At 37.9% G+C, this 23278-nt stretch overlaps 1 protein-coding gene across 8 annotated transcripts in view; it reads left to right on the top strand.

Moving 5' to 3' along the window:
- ANKS1B (ankyrin repeat and sterile alpha motif domain containing 1B) overlaps window positions 1-23278 on the top strand; it is a 1427494-nt gene that overhangs the window by 1319753 nt on the left and 84463 nt on the right. For 5 of the 8 annotated variants that reach the window (XM_056798687.1, XM_056798689.1, XM_056798688.1 and 2 more), the window contains one exon: window positions 22-201. The exons of the other annotated variants lie outside the window; for them this stretch is intronic. In XM_056798687.1, the coding sequence (XP_056654665.1) occupies window positions 22-201 (180 nt within the window). The remainder of the gene's footprint in view (window positions 1-21; window positions 202-23278) is intronic. 8 annotated transcript variants of the gene reach the window in all.

Genomic DNA, 23278 nt, shown 5'->3' with positions numbered 1-23278 from the left:
TCATGATGTATTTCCATTCAGGAACCCAGTGGTAATCACAGTCCTCCTCAGTTGTCTCCATCACTTAGCCAAAGTACTTACACCACTGGGGGCTCCCTAGACGTTCCACACATTATCATGCAGGGTGATGCAAGGAGAAGAAGAAATGAAAACTACTTTGATGATATTCCCCGATCAAAACTGGAGAGACAGATGGCCCAGGTAAGGTGGAAAAAAGCATATCTTTTAGCTCTTGTGCCTATCATCAGAATCAAGTAATGCCTTCATTGTAACTCATGCATTTGGCTTCCTAGCAACTCTTCCCTGGGGGTCCTACCTTGGACTATATTTATTCACCACATGGCCCATGACTTGTTTCCCCCAACCAGGACAGAATCTAGCTGCTGGAACTCTCCTTATCAAATGTGTATCTTTGTTCGCTCTTCCTCTTGAGGAAATGAAATTAAATCTCAACAAATATTTTCCTACCAAAAGAAGTAATTCGGTGAACAAACCAGAGGGTAATGAATGTAAAGATTAAAAGACCAGGGCCAAATGGTATAAAGTGGTTAGATAACTAAAATTTAAAAGACTAGAGCAGGAAAAGGGAGGAATGAGACTCGAGGGAAACGGTTCTAATTTCCTCCCAAGTGTACATATTGTTCTAGAATTATAAAACAGGATATACAATTATACCATGGAACATATAATGAGAACTAGAGCCTATGGAGAGAGGCAGGTCATAGTGGAAGAGAGCTAGCCTCAGAGCCACATTGAAATGCAGTGCCTGTCATCTGACTGCTGTGTGACCAACCCATCAATGGCCCTAGGCAACTCTTGAAAATTCTATGTTGCGTAGTAACCAATGCTGTTCTACATTGGTAGAAGCCATTTTCTTGCCAGGAATTCCCTATATGGAAGAAATCCTAGGCTCAGCCCCTCCAATGATAACAATAAAAAACACTTATTTATATCTACATATAAATATTTTATATATAATTTTTCATTTACAAATGTATATTTATAAAAAGGGAGAAAGATAGAGATGGGATGAGCAGATGTAGTACTCTCCCCCATCACATCCCAGGAAGAAAGAAATGGTTGTTATAATAGTTATGTTACTGTATATCCAAAGTATCTAGAAAAATCTTAATCAAATTTTAAGATATTAAAGCTTAAAAATGGCACCCAGAAAGTGGGAGCACTCACTCTGTATCATTATATCATTATTACTGTATCATTATAAGGCATTGTATATAATATTTTATAGTGTCATTTTATAGTATGTGTAATTATACTATAGCATGTATAATATTTAAATTTGATCTCATAAATATTTTCCTACTAAAAGAACTAATGCTGTGAGCAAATTAATGGGTAATGACTGTGAAAAAAAATAAAACAGATATTGGATGGCATGATTTTATATAATTAAAAGATAGAGGCAGTATGTATAGTAGACAGAGGGCCAGTCTAGAATCAGAATGAGTTCAAGGTCTTCCCAAGATATAGACTAATTGTGAGAGCCTCTCAGTGCCTCCAGCCAACTGCCTAACGTTATGAATGAAGTCCAATCCAGTAGACATTTATTAAGTACCACTTAATTAATTAATTAGTGTGCCAACCACTGCACTAAGTGTTGGGGGTTTCATTGTTCCGTCACATCAGACTGACCCCTTTTGGTGTTTTCTTGGCAAAGATACTAGAGTGGTTTTGCTATTTCTTTCAACAGCTCATTTGACAGTTTAGGAAACTAAGGCAAACAGAGTGAAGTGACCTGTGCAGGGCCATACAGCTAGTAAGTGTCTAAAGCCAGTTTTTAACTCGAGGAGATGAGTCTTCCTGACTCCAGGTCTGGTGCTTTATCCTCTGAGGCTACTTAGCTCTGCTGCTGGGAATAGGATTAATAAAAAGATAGACAGTCCCTGCCTTTATGGAGCTTACAATTTAATGGGGTGAGATAACACACAAAAGACAGGAAAAGTGGAGGAGAATGGGGGGCCCGGATGGGGCCCCCAAGGAGAATCCAGGCTGAATAGCAGATGCTGAGTGGAGGGACTGCATCCAGTTTCTTCTCTCTATAAAGGAAGACATTGGAAGAGTTTGATATTTTTTTCTTCCAGTGAATTACAGGGGAGAGGAGGCTAAGGAAAATAACATCAAAGATTAGAAGTGATGAGATTATCCCAGAAAGGGCATCATGGTTCCTGGAAGGGAAACTAGGCAGAGTAGCAACCCAAAGCAGAATTCCCTGTACTGACCCACCCCCAGAACATATATGAGGTTGTGTTTGAAAAGAATAGCCTTGCCAGAAACACGTCATTGAGTGACAGATAAATATAATCTCTCATACTCTCCACGTTTTGGATCTGGCTGAAGAGATCCTCATAGATTCTCTCTTCCCAAAGTCTGTCGTCATTATTCAGCATAGCTAGTAAATCACAGAGTGATTAATAATTACATCTCCCTAAGCCACCTTACATGGATGGTCAGAGGAATAGCCAGACACATATAGAGAAATGAATTTGTTGAAAAACTCCCCGGTAGAGAGAGACCTTTTTTGTCCTTGCCCTAGGATCAGACTAATGTGGCTGAAGGCTTTCTTTTTCCTACTAGCCACATCTGGGATGAGAAAGTCCAGGTGGAAATTTGACCATGAAGAGATTTGCATCAACCTTTTTAAAAAGGGGCAAGAAAGCTAAGTGGCATCGTGAATTGAACCAGGTCTAGAGAAAAGAGGTCCTGGGTTCAAATGTGACTTCAGATGCTTCCTAGCTGTGTGACCCTGGGCAAGTCACTTAACCCCTATTGCCTAGCCCTTACCACTCTTCTCTCTTAGAACCGATACTCAATCTCAATGCTAAGACAGAAAGTTGGTTTTGTTTTATTTAAATAAAAATAAAGAGAGAGAAGAGCTCTTAACTGTATAAGGAGATACCTATTTTTAAAATCTCCAGTAAATATGTTGGGTTTTATCTCACAATTGTAAGATATGAAGGCACTGTACTATGCACACTGCAGGAAATGTTGCAAACACAATGCATTCTGGACATGAAAACCCTGGAGGGAGAAGGCTTGGGTGACCCTGTCCCCACTTGACTCTTTTCAACCGTGAATTGTTCTGTTCTTTACTAAGGGCAAGGTCAAACATTGCATTGTTATCTTCTTAGTTTTTGTTTTTTTTAATGAATGTACTTAGGAGATGAGGCAGAGTTAAAACTTTTTTTCCTTTTTGCTTCTCTTAAACCATCATTTAGTTCCTACTGTAATTGTTTGGATAGAAGCCAAAGGTATATTCTAAGCTGGAACTAGGGGTGAGCAAGGGAGGTAGCTGCCTAGGGCACAGCCCAATGGTAGGGGGCATGACAGAATAGTTTTAAATATTATTTTTTCATAAAAAATGAACATATTTTAAGGCCAGAAAATATCAGTCATCCTTGTTTTGTGAAGTTTAAAACTGAGGCTGAAAACCTTTTGGGAGCAACAACTGGAAAGGGGTGGCATGGAGTAGGGTACCTAATTTTCACATCTGCCAAGGGCACTCAAATGCCCTTTCCCAATGTGAGTGCACTGATTTGTGCTTTATTTTCCCAGCCATTTGTCATATGTTTTCCTCTCAACATTTGTAGATAGTATTTGTGTTTAAATTTCTCTTCTAAGAGCATTAATTTTCAAAATGGACTTTGGTTTTAAAACTTCATACAAGAATGGGGTCCATAGAAATAAATTCAAACTAAGTCTTCTAGCACCTTCTTCTTGTTTGCTTATGTGCTTAGGGGTGCTCCTGGGCAGTGAAGGAGAGTGGCTATTTTTCTAATTACAGAAGCATGTGATTGAGGATCCGAAAATACAACTAATCATTGTCTTCTCTAGACACTCAATTTTTGAAATGTAATTGTTTCTTCTAAGCAATAGTTTAAAAAGAAAAAAATATTTCATCTCTAAAACCTCAAAACAGGTCAAGTTCTAGAAAAATCTCAGTTCTAGATCTAGAACAGATCTAGAAAGGTTTCAACCAACGCTTTATAGCATGGCTCAAGTTCTAGAGATCAATAGTACTTTTAAAAGACCATCTTACCTTTTTTTTTCCAATTTCTTTTATATTTATTGAGTAATCTACTTTGCCTATTTTTTCTGGTAACCACCACATTATTTTACTAATAGAAAGGTGGGGCAGAATTTATTGCCAGAGAAGCCTAAGAAGAAGAAAAATAGATTGGGAGTCAAGAGAACCTAAGCTCAAATCTCAGCTCTGTCCCCCATCTCAGCCTCAATTTCCAACTGTAAGATGGGCATAATAATAGCACCCACTTCACCAGATTGAGAGGATCAAATGAATAATGTGCTTTGCAAACTTTTAACCTCTATTTTTTTTTCCACTGTTGAGTTGTTTCTGGCATGTCCAACTTTTTATGACCCCATTTGGGGTTTTCTTGGCAAAGATCCTGGAGTGGTTTGCCATTTCTTTTTTCTACCTTACTCTCTAGCTAAGGAAATTGAGTCAAACAGGATTAAGTGATTACCCAGGCTCACATATCTCTTAAGTGTCTGAGGTCAAATTTGAACTCAGGCTCAGTGCTCTGTCCCACTCACCACCTAGCTGCCCTAACTAACTCTAAATAAATGTTAGCTGTTATTTATTAGGGAAAAGGAAGGGAATAAACAGTGACTAAGTGATTTTTCTATTCAGCACTGTGCTGAATGCTTTACAAATATCTCTTTTGATCTCTAATATTGAGCCATCAATCAATAATCAAGTACTTCCTATTTGCTAGGCATTGTGGATACAATACATAGAATAAAACAATCCCTACTGGAAAGGAACTTATGATCCCTAAGCTTCAGTTTCCACATCCTTGAAATAAGATCAGATTAGATGACCTCTGAGATCCCTTCCAAGACTAAATCTATGAAAGAGAAAGAAATTACATCTTTCTTTTCCCTAATTTCTAAATAAATTTAGCATTTCCTTCAATTATTTAAAAACATGATTCTGAAAAAAGAGTTTCTATGTTTTCCTGGAATGGGAAAGGGGCCCCAACATGAAAAAAAAATAAGGACTTCTGGTTCACATGGACTATTTAAATGATCTTTCTTGAGTTTCAACAAAAGGATATCCACTCTTATAGAATCTTGCCTTATAGAATAATTCTTCCCATTTTTCTTTGCCCTCTGAGTGTTTTGAGTCATTTTGGGTGGGGAACATCCAATACTCAACATGGCGGGCGTATTAAGAAGAAGGTTGAACAATTTGGAAAATATATTGAGTCTTGTCAGGGTGGGTCCATGTAGCCATGATATGTAGAATAATAGTAGTGAGAAGGGCACTGAACTGAATTTAGGAGTCAGGAGATCTGAGTTAGAATCCCAGCTCCCCCATTTACTACCAGTGTGACCTAGGGGCAAAACACTTCGATTCTGGGCTTTGGTGGCTCTGGTATAAAGTGAAGAGATTGGATTAAATGGTCTCCAATGGCTCTTTACATACTAAATGATCAAAAGAGGCTCCACTGGAATCAGAGGAATTAAAAGACAGCTCCTTTTTTTGTTGTTGTTTTAGAAGGGGATTTTGTTATGCTTTTCTGCTTTTTAAAGAAATGAACATCTCCCTTCCCCCTTCCCTCTTCCCCCATACAGCTCTGTCTAAAACCCATTATCTGTATAGAACCAAGCATCATTTTGAATGGCTCTTTTGTAGCTCAGCAAACTTGCCTGTCAGTAAATGAAATATTTAATTATTTGCAGCTACATCATCAGATTTTCATGTTAACGTTTTGCCACTCAATTCACACCTTTTCCCATTCCTCTTTTTTTCAGATTCTTAATATAATAATAATTTTAAAAATCCAATTTCTATTTTAACAATCTGTCTTCCCTAGCTCCAGCCTATTCCTCCCTGGAGGTAGATTTGCTGGGCTCAGCAGATAGATATGTCCACATGGTTCTTCATAAAAACTTACATTAGCAATTAAAATTTCACTAAGTAATGAGTCATGCTGCTCCTCCCTCCCCCTCCAGAGAAAATTTGAAGCCCACTTACTTTACTGCCTAACTGAGTTCTTTAAAAAGGGTTCTTGTTTCCCTGAAGGGACTTAGTCCTCAATCCGTGTGGGCCCAGCCCCCTCTCATTTTCTCAGCTTCAAGAAAACCTCCCAATCCACCCTTGGGGCTTTTCCTTATCCACAGAAAAGAAAAGAAAATGGAGTCAAGAGAAAACCACCTTGGAGAGTTTATGCCCTAAAAGCACCATATTTAATTCTTCAGCTTCTCCTGAGCCACAGCTGGAGTGGATTTGGAATTCCAACTATAAGCTTGGTCCTTGGGTTCTGAGGGGCACAAAGGCTGGCCTGGGGACTTTGCTTTTTTCTAGGTCAATAAAAGAAGCATTTGGGGTCTGGCTGAATAGCAAATTGTTCATCCCCAGAAGTGAAAGGAATTTTCAATTGGGGAGTAAAGTCCTGGACCTGAGAGATTCACTATATAAATCAAACTCAACAAAGACCAATTAAACAGTCCATTTGAACCAGGAGTCTTTCATTTTTTTCATGTCTTGGTTCCTTTGCCATTTCAGTAAAACATAGAAATTTTTCTCAGAATCATATATTTAAATAATTGAAAGAAATGCTAAATTTTAATTAGAGGTTAGTGAAAAGAAAGATGTAATTTCTTCCACTTTGCGTTGATGTCTGTGATCTCATAATTAAAAACACCTGACTGAGGGCAGTAGCGAGGTCTGGTGTCCAAATCTGATCTCAGACACTTTCCAGCTGTAGGATCCTGGGTAAGTCACTTAACCACCATTGCCTAGCTCTTACTGCTCTTGGAACCCATACTTAGTATCTATTCTAAGACAAAAGATAAGGATATATTAAAAAAAATATCTAGATGGCCTTTTTTCCTCCACAAAATCAAAGTAGTTGCCTTAAATATAAGAAAAAAGATTCTAATTGTAACACATTTGTGCCTCTGATTTAGGGAAAGACTGGTATGTCATATTATATATAATTAAAATTAAAGAAACATAGATTTAGAGCTGGAAAGAGCCTTAGATTGGATCTATTCCAACCTTTTTGCCCATTTTTCAGATGGGGAAACTAGAGCAAGATCCCAAAAGTAACAAGTGATAGGACAAAAGATTTAAATGAAAGTCTTTTGATCTCAGATCTAGCCTTCTTTCCACTGTCTTGAGCATGAATAGTTTAGGTTGCAGACAGGAATTGTGAATAATGTCATTGCCTGGATGGCGACAATTTAGATAGTAAGACTTGGAAATAGCAAAATAACAAAAGACAATACATGGTGCCTTAGAGTTTATAAGGCTTCTCCTATACAGTATCACTTTAGAGCCTTTGCAATAGACATTGCAAAGAAATATTCTATATTGTTTTCATTTTTGAAGAAAAGGAAACTGCATCCCAAAGAAGCTAGGTAATTTGCCAGTGACTAAATAACTATTAAATCTCAGAGAGAGATGGGATTTGAATTCATGTTTTCCTGTCTCCAGGACAAGCAATCTATCCCAAAGCTTCCTGAGAAAAGGGCTTATTATCTTGTTCTTTCTGTTTGCAAACCCAGTTCCTGACATGTAATTGGTGCTCCATAAATGCTTGTTGGCTAATTGACTAACTAATGGATGGATGGAAGCTATCATACACCACTTGTAAATGTGATTCTTCTCATCCAGACCACACTGGATAATTTTTATTAAAATTCTGGTGGGCTTGATGAACATCTTTCTTCATAATTAGGAACTGTCTTTGTAAGCTCTTTGAGAGTAGGAATTGTTTCATTTGTTGCCTAACACTGAAGGGGTTCATAAATGCTTATTGACAGATTGGTCAATTTGAAAAAAAACATCCAACTTCTCTATATTTTTTTTCCGATTCCAGCTATCCAGATATATGACTCAAATACTATAAGAGCAAAGACAAGCATTATTAAAGGTTTTATTTCTTGCTGATTAATTGAATTGATTATTAGCCATCACTACAGTCTCTCCCAAATAGTGACCATATGATATTAGACAAGTCACTTTTCTGAGACCATTTCCTCATTTGTAAAAGCCAACATTTGGGAGCAGCTAAGTAGTATGGTGGATAGAGAACCAGTCCTGGAGTCAGGAGGACTTTCCTGGGTTCAAATCTGGTCTCAGACACTTTCTAGCTATGTGATCCTAGGCGAGTCTCTTAACCCCATTTGCCTGGCCCTTGCCTTTCTGTCTTGGAATTGTGTTTAGGAATAACATTTTTCAAAATAAAAGCCAACATTAGGACAATATAATGATTCTCTGACTCCATTTTCAGGTAAAAAACTAGTTACCAGTAGTGCCGTTTAATGGCACCTTTGTTACTTTATGTATATTTCCATCATCAGAGGATCATAGATTTCAAGCAAAATGGGATCTTAGAGGCTATCTAATCATTCCTCTGATTTCTTGCTCTCCTGCTTTGTCTACCACTTTGTCAATATAAGGATTACTTTGGTTAAGGTCCTCACTTATCTATGGTGAAATTATAATTCACTGGAATATTGTAGGTTAGCAACATAAAATATATCCAAGAATCAATATTGTGATCCAAAAGAGGAGCTAGAAGGACCATCAAAAGCAGAGGGAGGAGGCAGCTAGGTAGCTTAGTGGACTGAGAACCAGGTCTAGAGATGGGAGATCCTGGGTTCAAATTTGGTCTCAGACACTTCCTAGCCTGGTAACCCTGGGCAAGTCACTTAAACCCTAATTGCCTAGCCCTTACCACTCTTCTGCCTTGGAACTGATAACTTAGTACTGATTCTAAGACAAGAGGTAAGGGTTTGTTTGTTTGTTTGTTTGTTTTTTAAAAAGCTGAAGGAGAACAGATGCAAGCTTAGGGTCCTTAAAACAATTTCAATAGACATCCAAAATTATAGGGATGTTGGAAAAAAAAAAAGATATTGCCAAGGTAATTGTTATTTTGCAGTTTTAGTCAATTTAAGAAAGTGACAAAAAGAAGAAATCATCAGTTCAGAAGAAGGAAGTTTCTGCACTTTCCAAAGGCTCTTTCTGAACTTATATGAAATAGGATACCAAATTGTTGATTGCTATAAAATGTGTTGGCTTTTTCCAATAGGTGCCTGAAAGTCCATGGGCACTAACTTGTTCTTTCCTTCTTCTCCTGGGCAGTGGTACCCACTTTGGAAAATGTTTTGTTCCCTAGGTATCATGGGTGTTTTCAGAGCTGACTTAAATAATAAAATTGGGGGAAAACTTGTAATAATAATAATAACATAGAGCTTCTGGGTTTGCAAAACACATGTTATCCATTTAACCCTTACACTACCCCAGGAGCTATTATTAGCCTCATTTTATACACGAGGAAACTGAGGCAGACAGAAGTTAGGAGACTTGCCCATGGTCACATAGCTACTTAAGATATGAAAGAGATCGTTTGACCTCAGATCTTTCTGCTCCAAGTCCAACATTCCGATCAACAGGCCACCACCTAGCTGCCCTTTATTAAGTATTTACTATGTGCCAGAAACTGTGCTAAATGATGAAGATACAAATAGAAAAGCTAAACCACCCCTGCTCTCAAGGAGCTCCCATTCTACCTGGGGCAGATAACACATAGAGGCAAGTTCAGATACAGCAACGTTTTCCTTCTTTTTTAAAGCCCTTGAGATTTTCCATTTAGAATTTCATCACATAAGTGTTACTTTAAAAAGCCCGATTTAACCACTGACCTCAAAATCTTCTCTCATATAGTCCCAAAGATGAAACCACTGATGCTTTGGCAACCTCTAACAACATATAACAAAACAGAAAGTTTGGAATAAGCCAACTCAGCAAAACTCCCTTCAAGAGCTTCTGACTTGACAGCTCATCAGAGACTATAAGCCAAAGAGGTCTTTTTAGAAATAACCGAGATGAGCGCTCCGATCCAATCTGGACTGTGCAGTATAAGGAGAGAGCTTAGGACCAAGTGCAATCAGCTAAAATGAAGTCAGGCATAGATATATTGTGATAGATGTTTACATAAATTCATTTTTATGTTTATTTGCATTTGTTTATATGCACAGAAATCAATTGATAGATGGATAAATGGATGATAGACAGAAATATGAACAAACAGATATATAGACTTGGATGGATGGATGGATGGATGGATGGATGGATGGATGGATGGATGGATGGATGGCTAGATAGATAGATAGATAGATAGATAGATAGATAGCACTTTTATATTTCAGATACCTTTTTTTTTACCTTGAGCATGTTGGAATGATTTGTGAGGGCAGTTAGGTGGCTCAGTGGATAAAGAACCAGGACTAGAGACAGGACATCCTAGGTTCAAATTTGGCTTCAGACACTTCCTAGCTGTGGGACCCTGGGCAAGTCACTTAACCCCAGTTGCCTAGCCTTCATCCCTCTTCTGCCTTGGAATCAATACTTAGTATTGATTCTAAGATGTAAGGTAAGGGTCTTTGGAAAAAAAAAGATGAAGTAAATCATGGAAAGGCTTGAATGCCAAGCTAAGAAGTATGCATTTTATCAGGGAGGCAAAGGGGAGCTGCTGAAACTTTTTTTAATCAGGGTGTGCTGTGGTTAGACCCTTGAAAAATATTAATTTGGCAGAAGTATAAAAGAGAGTTAAAGAAGGAAGGGAAGAGTGGGTCTGAATTAGAATGGTTGGATTTCAGAAGGAGAGGAGGAGACAAATGTAGGAGATACTGTGAAGCAACGATCAACAGAACTCAGCAACTGATTGTTCATGGGAGAGTGAGGGACAGGGAAGGGACAGGGGTGATTTCTAGGTGATAAACCTGAGAAATGGGAAATGATGGCACCAACAGGAACAGGGAAATTTAAAAGATGTTCAAGTTCAGGGAAGAAACTGATGTGTTCACTTTCAGATGTATGCACCCTAGAATGGTAGGTCTAGAATGAGAAGGAACCTTAGAAGTCTTCTGGGAGGCAACTGGTTATCCAGGTAGAGATGTCCAACAGTAAATATAGGAAGGGTGCTTGGGGAAGAGAGTGGGGCTGGAGATCAAGATATAGAGTACCTGGTACTGGTAGTTGATTTTATATATCATTGAAAAAGAAGCAGTATGGCTTGGAGGATAGAGAACTGGAGCCAGTCAGACTTGGATTCAACTCCGAACTCTAATATACTGGCTGGATGTCCCTTGAAGCTAGCTGGCACAGGAGATAGAGAACTGGGCCTGGAGTCGGGAAAATGTATCTTTAATGGTTCAAATCCAGAACCGTTTATTATTACTTATTATTAATATACTTATTAGCTGTGTGACCTTGGGAAAATCACTTAGCCCTGTCTGCCTCCATTTCCTCATCTATAAAATGAGCTGGAAAAGGACACAAGTCACTCAAGTACCTTTGCCAAGAAAACCCCAAATGGAGTCATGAAGAGTTGGACACACAGCAAGTCCTTTCCTATCTTAGTGCCCCAGGCAATGCTCTAAGACTATGTTTCCCAGAGGGTTCTGATCTGCCTTGGTCGAAGGAGTTTCTTACCAGGAACTCCTTATGCTAACTCAAGAGTGGGAAGGGATCTTAGAGACCATCTCACCCAACCATTTTTTTAAACCTTTACTTTCTGTCTTAAAATCAATATTCAATGTTGGTTCCAAGGCAGAAGAGCAGTAAGGGCTAAGCAATGGAGGTTAATTGGACCCTGGACTTCCCATCTTCAGTCCTGGCTTGCAATCCGCTGTAGCTGCCTCTACAACCTTTTTTATTTTACAAATGAAAAAATGAGGCTCAGGGTTAACTGAATTGCCTAAGGTCACCAAGGTGTCGAAGATGGGATTTGAACCTAACTCCTCATGTCTTCTCCCCTGGATTCCATGATTCTGCTATATGGCACCAAGGGAATGCATAAGCTTACCAATGGTGGGTGATGGTGTTGATAATAATAAAAATTAGAATTGACTCTTTAGGGTACATCATAGCTTCCAATATGTATTTATTTATTTTACCTTCACAATGATTGAGGGAGATGATGAAATATTGCAAATAATATTATAAATAGATGAGAAGACTGAAGCTTAGAGAGAAGTTTAGTAACTTATTTAAATAATACAGCTAAGACCCAGATGATAAGTAATAGGGTCTGGACTTGCCCAGCCCTCTCAATCACAAGTAGAGTATTCCATATGATAAAAATAATAATTTTATATAAATATTATATTATAATAAATATTATAAGACATATAATAATAATAAATATAATAAATGTTATATAATAAATATAATAAAGCCATAATAATAGCTACTATTAACACCTCAAGAGTAGCACTTCAAATAGATCCTTTCATTTAGTCCTCATAACAAGCCACCAAGGCAGGTGCTATTATTATATTATTTAGGCTCTGAGGAGTTAAGAGAATTAATAACCCAGGGTCACACAAATTAGATAAATGTCAGAGATTTTAATCTAAACTTTCTTGATGCATCCAGCATTGTATCCATTAGGCCATACTGCTTCTCACTACCATTCAATATCTGGGCTTTATGTGTCTGTACTTCCAAAAAATAGTCATTCTTGGCTATTGGAACTTACACTCGTTGGGACCATGAAATGATAAGGCTGAAGGTCAGCTCATGGTTGAGACAAACTATGAAGTGCTTATTAGTTGCTTTGTGGATTGCTCTTAGTCAATTGGCATTTTTAGGAACTATTGTGGGACCTACTGTGGATACAAAAATAAAAGTGACAAAATCTCTACCTCAAGGTGCTTACATTCTATTGAGATACCACAAATTGCAGTCTTAACCACCAAGTAACCCTTTTGCTTTTTTATTTTTTTTTCTTTAGCTTTTTTTAGATAATTGACAAAGAAACCCATAACTTTACTAAAATTGCCCTAGCCCTAACTTTTTCCATTATTTACATTTCTATTCTTCTAGGCACCAACAATCAGGATGCATCTTTTACCCTCCCAAAAAATAAATCACGAAAACCTTCAAACAACATTTTGTAAACATGACAAATCACACTAAACATTTCTCAAGTGAATTTCCACTAGTAATTGACCACCATTTTGTGTGTTACTGCTGGGGATCAAATAGAACATCCCCTTTCTGCCCAAGAAGAGAAGACAGGCCTTATTATTAGCCCCATTTTACAGATGAGGAATCTGAGACATAGAGTCATCCTTTAAATGAGATAGTTTCTAGACTCATCATCAGTTCATCAGTTTACTTGACTATAAGGTGCAGGGATCATATTTTGCCTGTTCTTTTAATCCTGGGTGATTGGCAGAGTACCTGGCACCTAGTAGGTGCTTAATCAATGTTTGTTATCTGGCGACCATCGTTGTTCTGGTAAGACTCCCCCAGATGCATTATAAAGTAGCACTGGCCTTCATGACACCCAAACCTGAACACAACCAACAAATTCCAGAATTGAGATTTGAACCAAGTTTCTCTTAATTACAAAGTCAGCACTCTTTCCACTATAGCACACTCCCTCACAAACAAATACATAGACTCATTCCTGCTTCTAATATGGTTTTTATTGTTGTTGTTCAATAATGACTGATTCTTCATGACCCTATTTAGGGTTGACTTGGCAAAGGTTCTTGAATGGTTTGCCATTTCCTTTTCCAGCTCCTTTTACAGAGGCAGACCCTGAGACAAACAGCATTAAGTGACTTGCTCAGGTCACACAGCTAGTGTCAAAGGCCAGATTTGAACTCGGGAATGTGACTCTTCCTGATGTCAGGCCCAGCACTCTATCCACTGCACCACCTAGCTGCTCCCTCTATCCACTACACCAAGCTGCCTCCTCTAAAGCCAGACCATTGGTGATTAAGAACCCACTTGCTACTTTTCTGATGACTACAATATCCCTGCTCTTGGGCTTCCCCAAGACAATATATGTCTCAGTAAGTTTGAAGAGATCATGGCTTCCAGGGGAAATGAGTACCTGCCTTTACTGCTAATAATCAGCACCATTCCAATTGATTCCAAATTTCTTGGCAACATTCAGGAAACATGATTGTCTTCTCAGCCAGAAGGGGGTTATCCCTCTCTATCAGTGCTCTATCCCCACCACCACCACCCCCAAAGAAATTCCCTCTGCACTTATGGGACAATCTTCTAGCCAAATAACAAAATGATGAGTCAGCCGCCTGGGGAGAACAATGAATAACTCATGGCCATTCTACATGCTCCCACTGATATCAGTGGGATTTTAAGAAGCCAAAAGAAAGCTCTCCACCATGTTGGGTAGGCCATGTGGTTTTATGGCTGGGCATAGTATGGCAAGAGTTGCTATGTAATTTCTATATTACTCCCATCCATCCTTTCTCCTGAAGCATTGTGATTCCCACTTTAGAGAAAGGATGGATGGGAGTACCATAGAAGTTGCATAGTACAGTAGAAAGAGTACTAGATTTGGAAGTCAAAAGACCTGGGCTTCAAACACCATCTCTGCCATTTAAAACCTGTATTATGTTTTTGGACAAATCACTTATCCTCTTTGCTTCCATTTCCCCCTCTGTAAAATGAGTGGGCTGGATTAAGTGAACTCCAAGTTATCTCCCAACTCTCCATCTGTGGTCCTCTGATCTCATGTCAGTAAGAGCACAGATGTGATGGAGCTGTGCCTTGATGAGTGCTGATGCCAGGAGAATCACAATGGCTATCTGATACAATTGATATCCCCAAACAAAAATTCCATTTTCTACAGTTTCCTCCTTTTTAAAATGAGGGAATTGGACTAGAGGACCTCAGAGGCCTTACTCAGCTCTGGGGCTACATTGTTATGAGCCATCTATAATTTATGGTCCTTTAAGAATTGCTATGGCCAATATGGCCTCAGACACTTAAAAGCTGTGTGACCCTGGGCAAGTTGCTTAATCTTAATTGACTAGCCCCTTCCACTCTTCTGCCTTTAAGCCAATACTTAGTATCAATCCTAAGACAGAAGGTAAGGGTTTTTAAAAAAAAATAATTACTATAGCTAAAAAAATTCATCCTCCTATGGACAACCTAGTAATGTACCGTTCTGAACTCGAGTAAGTTATCCAAACCCATCATACATACATTATTTTCTCAGAGCTATATTCAAAGACAGTCCAACTTGGGTATCTACCAGAGTGGTGCTCCTTTAGAATAATCTTCAAAATCCAAGAGTGGTAGAGTAGAAAGAACATTGCCACTAAATTTAGTCAGAGGAAACAAATTCAAAACCCACTTCTGATGCTATGGCCTTTGGCAAGTCACTTAATGTCTTTGGGTCTCAATTTCTTCATCTGAAAAATTATCAGATTGGACATAATGGCCTCTGAGGCCTGCTCTAAAACTGAGATTCAAAAGCTGTACCTGTATTTTTAGAGGCATCTGGTTGATGTAGTAAATTAGAGTACTAGACTTGGCATCAAGAAGCCCTAGATTCAAATCCTGCCTCTGATATAGTTTAACTATGCAATTCTGGGCAAGTCATCTCTTTGAAGAATCAGTGATCACCAAGACCATTGTATGATGAATGATGCTGAGAGAAAGCCTGTCTATATTTTTGCTTCATACATTCAGTTGAATAATTTTATGATTATATTTTAAGGGAAAAACAAGATGAATCCTACCTTTTGAATGCTGACAGAAATTGTTTTTACCCAAAATGACTAATTAAACAGAAGTAGGTTATATATATATAATAAATTTTCAAAATTATTCTTTTTTAAAAAGCTCTAAATCTATGATGCTATAACTTTCACACCATGATGGGGCTCCTTTCAATGGAAAATAATGTAAATAAAGCATAGGATAAAATTCACATTTCATATAATCAGTTCCTGTGTTGCGTAGACCAAGATAGGAGGACAAGAATGAAAAGCTGCTCATCTATAGTGATGGAAGAGACATAGTCCTCAGTGTCCCAGTAGATTCAAACATTTTTATTCATAGGAGAAGAGAAGGAACCCTGCAAGTTTTGATTTTTCAGGACTCATTGTGCCCTCGTGAATGTAGCCAGCACTCCTGTCACATGGGGAAGACAAGATGAATGAGAAATCTTTGGTCTTCATGTTATTCTGTGATTGAACTGGGCATTTGTGACTTTCCATCCTCTGACATATCTTTCCTTGTCTGAGTCTCTGCTCAAGAGGCTGTGGAGTTTGTGAGTGAGAGGATGAGGCAGCATCTTTGTAAAAATGACCTTTTCTTTCTGTCTTTGAGGCTATTTTACCCAGTCTGTGGGTTGTTGTTTTAAAGTTGCTATCATTCAAGAAAGGATTTTTTTTCATTTTTCTTTTAACTTGAATTCTAAAACTGAGCCTTTAACAGTGATTGTTGACTCTTTAGTTGGACTTGGGCAATGACCTGAAAGGTTTAAGAATTATGACAAGGGAAAGATGGAGGGAAAGGAAAGGATATGTTTTTCTGAGCAAAATCAAGGCAGAAAATTTCAACTCTAATGGCATCTTGCATTTTTTTGCCCATAAACATCTCCAAATGGAAATTTGTATTATATAATTATAAAATATAAAATTTTATGCTATCTATAATGATTAAAATTTTATATATAAAATTATAAGACTCGCTAATGAAAAATAATTGCAAATACTTTATGTAAGACATTCCAAAAGAATTGAAAGAAGTGCCCTAGCAAGACCTCAAATGCTTATTATTATTTCTATATCAAATTTGTTTGTTTTACATATTTCATTTAGTACAAATAACATTTCAGAGAAATAATCAATAACTTGGAATCTGTTCAACATAGTAGGTAACCTTAATTTTGATATTGGACTTTTAAATTTGAATAAAAGTTTGCAATATTTGATCCAACACCAAAAAAAAATTCATTCATATTTCCTCAATAATCATCCCAAAGTAACATGGTATATTGGCTAGAGCAGTCTGCCATATGCCTTTCAATTTCATTTTCTTTTCTATCTTGTCTCCTACAATTAAAATATGAGCTCCTCGAGAACAAAGACTATCTTGCTTTTTCTATGTATTAGTCAATAAACATTTACTGTCTACTCTGAGCCAGACACTGTGCTAAGCCCTGGGATTACAAAAAAGGGTAAAAGACAGTCCCTGCTATCAAGGAACTCAGAATCTAATGGGAGAGACAGCATGCCAACAACTATGTACAAATAGGCTAAACATATACTGGATAAACTGGAAATAATCAACAGAGGGAAGGTACGAGAATTAAGAAAAATCAAGAAAGGTTTCCTCCTAGGAGGTGAAAGTTTAGTAGAATCTGAACAAATCCAAGAGGGAGGGAAAGCATATGCCCAACATTTAGCACAATGCTAAGCTTCATAAATGCTTTGTTATTCATTTTCATTTATTAATAGAGAGTAGCCTAGAGACAAGAGCTGGATTCAATTATAGAGTGACCTTAGACAAGTCACTTAAACCCTCAGTCCCTGCTGTAATTCTCTGAATCTTAAGTTTCAGTGCAGGTACTGATCTGTATTTGTAAAGAGAACATCCTCATTTGGGAGTTCCCTAAATCAATGAAATCCCAAGTCCAGTCCCTCTCCCTAATAATAGCTAACATTTATATATTGCTTTAAGATGTGCAAAGCTTCATGGAAAAGGTCAAGTGTAAAGTACAAGTACCATAAAAATGTCATCATTTAACTCTTTGAAAGTCTTTAGAGTGCCCACTGCACTAAATTTAAACAACTGGAGCTGTGACTGTTCCATGAAGCTTGATCCCAACCCTGTGCCATCCCTGGCGGCACCTTGAAGATGCACTGTGGGAAAAGAAGCAGGAATGTACCTGGCCACCAGCCATCCCTTAAACATTGACAGATGGGAGAGACTGTGGCTTGTTCCTCTTTGTATCCCCCACTCCCTCACAATGAACCTGGTGCATTGTAGATGTCAGCCAAGGTTTGTTGACTGAAGGGACATCAGAGGGCAAGCTTTTATTCAGCACCTACTCTTTGCCAGGAGCTGTCCTAGGTACTGAAGGTACAAAAACAAAGGGGAAATTGTGTCTGCCTTCAAACAGTCTAGTTCTAAGGGGGAAGCATCATGTATATGTGTGTGGGTATATACATATATATACATGTATGTATACAAACACACACACACACACACACACACACACACACATATATATATATATATATATATATATATATATATATATATATATATATATATACTCCTATACATATGCATGTTGCTTTTCCTTCTCTGGATAGATAGCTAGATTGAGTATATGTATTCATCTTCCTGAATTCAAATGTGGCCTCAGATATGTTCTAGCTGTGTGACCCTGGGCAGGTCATTTAACCCTGTTTGCCTCTGTTTCCTCATCTATAAAATGATCTGGAAAAGAAAATGGTGAGTCGCTCTAGTATCTTCACCCAAACAGGGTCATAAAGAGTTGGACATTACTAAAAACCTATTGGAAAAAATATATCAATATACATTCACACTATATTGTGCCTTACATCTGCTTTGTTTTTAAATAAGTACACATATATACACACATGCAAAATAAATATAATGTAGCCTGTTCAGGGAGACAACAGGACTAGTAGCTACGAAACTCCCGTGGTGAAGGAATCACTTGATCTGTCTTGAAGGAAGCCGGGGATTCCAAGAGACAGAATTGGATAGGAAGCCCATTCCAAGCAAAGGGTACAGCTCATTCAAAGTTCCAGAGCAGGGAGATAAAATGACATTATTTCTGAGAGAATATGTTAAAAAAGGGTAGTGATGTCAACCCCAGAGTCCTAAACCTTAGTGCCACACTGCTAATTGAAAGGTAAACTATGAAACATATGGGGATAGTAGCATTTTAACTACCTAAAGAACAAAAATAAAATAAATTTACAATTGGGGAAAATTTCCACTAAAGGAAACCAATAGCAAGCCTTAAAACACTATAGAAATGCAAAGTATTGCTTTTATTAGCAAGTTATTTTTGGTAGTCTGAGAAGTTGACAAGTTCAGTGAGTTCTTTTTTTTTTCAATTTGGCATTTTTTTTATTAACATTCATTTTTTATTGTGAACTCCAAATTCTCTCCTTCTCTCTAGCCCTTCCCCTACTCATTGAGAAGACAAGAAGTATGATACCAGTTCTATGTGCAAAGTTAAGTGAGATATAATACAGACTTCTAAAATTCTTAGAAAAGAATCCCCATCCCAGCTCTGTCCCTAACTGGCTGTGGGACTGAGTAACCTCATTTATCTGAGCCTCAGTTTCTTCATCTGAAAAACAACAGTCTAGATTATATGATCTCTGAACTTAACCACACTGCTCAAAAATTATAATAAACTATCTTCTAAAAAATACTTTTAAATTCCAAGTTTCATTCAGGCTGACCACTCAGCAAATTATTTGACACTATTGAAGCTTTACTGCTTTTGAAATGAGCCTAAATCATCATTTGTGCTCTGAATTGCTTCCCTAGAGCCACCATTTACAAAATGGGACTCCACTGAGTGACCAGGAACACCAAATACCATTCTGCAAGGGTGGACAAGACGTCATGTGAAAGATTGCCAGTGGTTGGCTGTTTGGTTGTGGTTGGTTGGTTGGTTTTTCATAAGGTTGTACCAACAGTAATAAGGTCCCTTAAAGCAAAAGAGGGAAGTTTGGATATGGAATGAACATGGGCTCTGTGGCAGGCCTTCAACAAAATTCTGGGTCCAACAGCCTCAGAAAACTGAATTTGGGCAGTAAGTTTTTAGGCATCTATAAGCATAGCCAAATACTAACATTGCTTATTCACCTAGTATGATGGTTAAAAAACAGTCTGCTTTTTTTGGAAGGAAAGAGAAGGGAAGAGAAAAGGGAAGCAGAAGTAGGGAGAGAAGAGAAAAGGAGAGGGAAGGGAAGGATAGGAAGGAAGCATTTGTTAAATATCTACTATATGCCAGGGGGCAGCTAGATGGTGCCATAGTGCATAAAGTGCCAAGCCTGGAGTTAAGAAGACTCATCTTCCTGAGTTCAAATGCAGCCTCAGGTATTTACTAGTTAAGTAACTCTAAGACAAATCATTTAACCCTGTTTGCCTCAATTTCCTCACTTATAAAGTGATCAGGAAAAGAAAAAGGTGGACCATTCTAGAACTCTTCACCCAAATGGGGTCACAAAGAGTTGGACAGTACTACAAAACAACAGGAAAAAAATGTGTGTACATATATACATAATATATATATATACACAAGCGTATATATATGTACACATACATATTATATATGTATATAATATATATATGTACACATTTATACTACATTGTGCCTTATATCTATTTTGTTTCTCAATAAGTACACACACACGGGCGCATACACATATATAAAATAAATATAAGGTAATCTGGGCAAGTCACATAATCCTCTAAGCCTCAGTTTCCTCATCTGTAAAATAAGCTGGAAAGGGAAATGGCATACAACTCTGATGTCTTTGCCAAGGAATCTCCAAATGCGGTCATAAAGTCAGACACAACTAAACAACAACAAAAGTGTATGCCAGGTACTCTGCTAAGCACTTCACAAATATTATCTCATAATGAAATCACTAACTGCTACTGCTTCTCCTTTTTTGAGTCAAGAAGACCTGGGTTCAACTCCACCATTGGTGCTTACTAACTATGAGACCTGGGGCAAGTCCCATGGCTTCTCTGTGAGGAGGATGGCTTCCTCACCCCACAGTCAGTCATAAGAAGCACCTAATATGCCTTAGGCACCAGCAACACAAAACAGATATGAAATAGCCCCCATACTCAGTACCTGGCACATAGTAGGTACTTAATAAATGATAGTTGACTGAGTTGACTAAATGAAAAAGTTTATCAGGGGAGATAAAGGTATATAAATATAGATATAAACAAGAAATGACTGAAAGAAAGACAAGACAATTGGGGGGTGAGTAGGCACTAGCAGCTGAGAGGCTCAGGAAAGACTTTTTTGCAGAAGTTGGCTCCTTCTAAAAGCTAAATTTTAAGGAAGGCAGGGATTCAGAAAATCAGAAGTAAAGAGGTAGAACATTCCAGGCAAAGGCGATGGGGTGGAAGATGTAGCATCAGGTATGAAGAATGGGAAGAAGGCCAATTTGGCTGGAACATAGGGTAGGAGAAGTAGTTTGTAATTGTAAAAATTAAAACTAATTAATTTTAATTAATCAATAATTGAAAAATAGGTTGGAGCTAAGTTGTATGTTGTAAAGCGTTTTAAATGCCAAACAGTGGAAAGAGGTAATAGGAAGCCACTTAAGTTTATTCACCAGGGAAGTAGCATAATCAGGCCTTTGTTTTAAGGAAAATCACTTGGACAGTTCTGTGGGAAATATCTGGAAAGGAGAGACCAATTAGGAGACTATTTCAATAGTCTAGACCAGAGGTGTCAAACACAGGCCCACATGCACTTACAGTCTATAATACTCCCCACAGTGGTCAGAACCAGATTAAAATGTAATTGGGAAGGGCAATGTGGTATCTCAGTGGATAGAGTGGGAGACCAAGAGTTGGGAACCACTAGGTTCAAATCTGGCCTCAGTCTCTTTCTAGCTATATGACCCTGGGCAAGTCTTTTAACTCCATTTGCCTCACCCTTACCCTTCTGTCTCAGAGTTGTTACTAAGACAGAAAATAATTTTTTTCAAAATGTAATTGGGAAATGTTACAAAATAAATTAAAATAAAATAAAATACATTTTAAATTTACATTTACAATTAAAATTTACATTTACATTTACATTTTAAAATACATTTTAAAATTAAATCACTATATGGCTTACAAGGTTCCTTATAAATGACTTAGTGACTCCATTTCTATTTAAGTTTGACACCCCTGGTCTAAAGAAGAGGTGATCAGAACATGGGCTAAGATGGTATCCTTGAGAGAAGGGGGAGGATGTAAGAGATGAGATAGCAAAAAAATCTCTAAGTTTGCAGCTGATTGGACATATGGGATCAAAGAGAGAAAAATTATAGACAAGTTACAATGATCATTGGAAGAATGAGTTCTCGTGTTGATGGAAAGTATTGATATATCAGTACAATCTCACCTGCTTATGTCACTTTTAATTTACATAAATGGATTAGAATCTGCCAGTTCCAATCTTGCCATGAATGGTATGACTTTGGGAGACTCACTTAAATATCGTGAACCTCAGTTTCCTCATTTACAAAATGAGGGGGTTGGATTAGAACCAACCCAGCATCCTGGGTTTTTCTGTAGCCCCTCCTATTTCCAGAATTCTCTGACTTTTTATAAAAGTCCTAGAGGTGCTATGTGTCCCTAGGCAAGTCACTTAACCCTGTCGTCTAGCCCTTACCACTCTTCTGCCTTAGAAATAATACGTCGTATTAATTCTAAGAAGGTAAAGTTTTTGTTTGTTTATTAAAGTTCCAGAGATATACTTTATATGAAAGGATTATATTAGGGCTTTGCAGAGAAAAGAGAATATACTGAAAAGGTCAAAAATAGTTCCAAAAATGTGTTGTTGTTGTTTTTTTCTATTTAAAATGAGAATTTCAGTGATATATAATCATTCCATCTCAAACAGCTGATGAGTGTTGGAATTAACCATTGCCAGGGGCTTTTTAGATCCAAGAGGCAACTCACTGGAGGATGGGGGAAAAAAGGGACTGTCCCAGCTAAGGAAAGAACATGAAGTTTAAAGAGAAATCATGGAAAATGGAAGGTCATTATTACCCAGAAGTTCACTTGGAAGGGTCCTTTGGTCAGTTTCCAGGAAACTGATCTGCTTTGCCAGTTTCAGAAATGTGAGCCAGCTGCCCAGCAAGCCATCCAGATAGCAGCATGTAGAAGGTGAGGGGGAAAGGGGCCACCCAGCAATCACTAGACTCTAGAAAAAGATGAGATGGCCCTAGCCTCCAGTTTTACTGTTACTTTATCCTGTGTAGTTTTCATTTTGACGCAGCCTTTGACATTGCTATTTTTTGCCAGCTCTCTGGATGTTGTGATTATGCTACTCCTCTCTTATAATGCCTCTTGTTGCCATCTGCTCAGGAATGCTGTGGATGATTATGATTTTTAGTTGCTCAGCAACTCTGAAGCCTCATCGTCACCATGATCTAGGATTTCAGGGGATCTTCTTTTAATGAAAAAAAATTTGGCAAAGATACATGAGAAAAGCCAGATCATATTTTTTTTTCACCATCTCCCTGCAATGTATTATTTGGGTTGGTTTGGTCTGTGATGGCCCTCATATGTACTGAGATGATAAAGGGTGATTATCAGCTTAATTTGCAAAGGTGGAAATCAAAGGCCACCTATGGTAGAAAGCCCAGGCAATGTAGTGCATTGAATACTAGATTTAAAGTCTGGAAAACCTGAGTTCTAATCGCCCTCCTA

The sequence above is a fragment of the Monodelphis domestica genome, chromosome 5 (genome assembly GCF_027887165.1).
Source record: "Monodelphis domestica isolate mMonDom1 chromosome 5, mMonDom1.pri, whole genome shotgun sequence".
Taxonomy (NCBI): domain Eukaryota; kingdom Metazoa; phylum Chordata; class Mammalia; order Didelphimorphia; family Didelphidae; genus Monodelphis; species Monodelphis domestica.
Note: the sequence above shows the minus strand (reverse complement) of the source record. Positions and strands in the feature narration are given on the sequence as shown.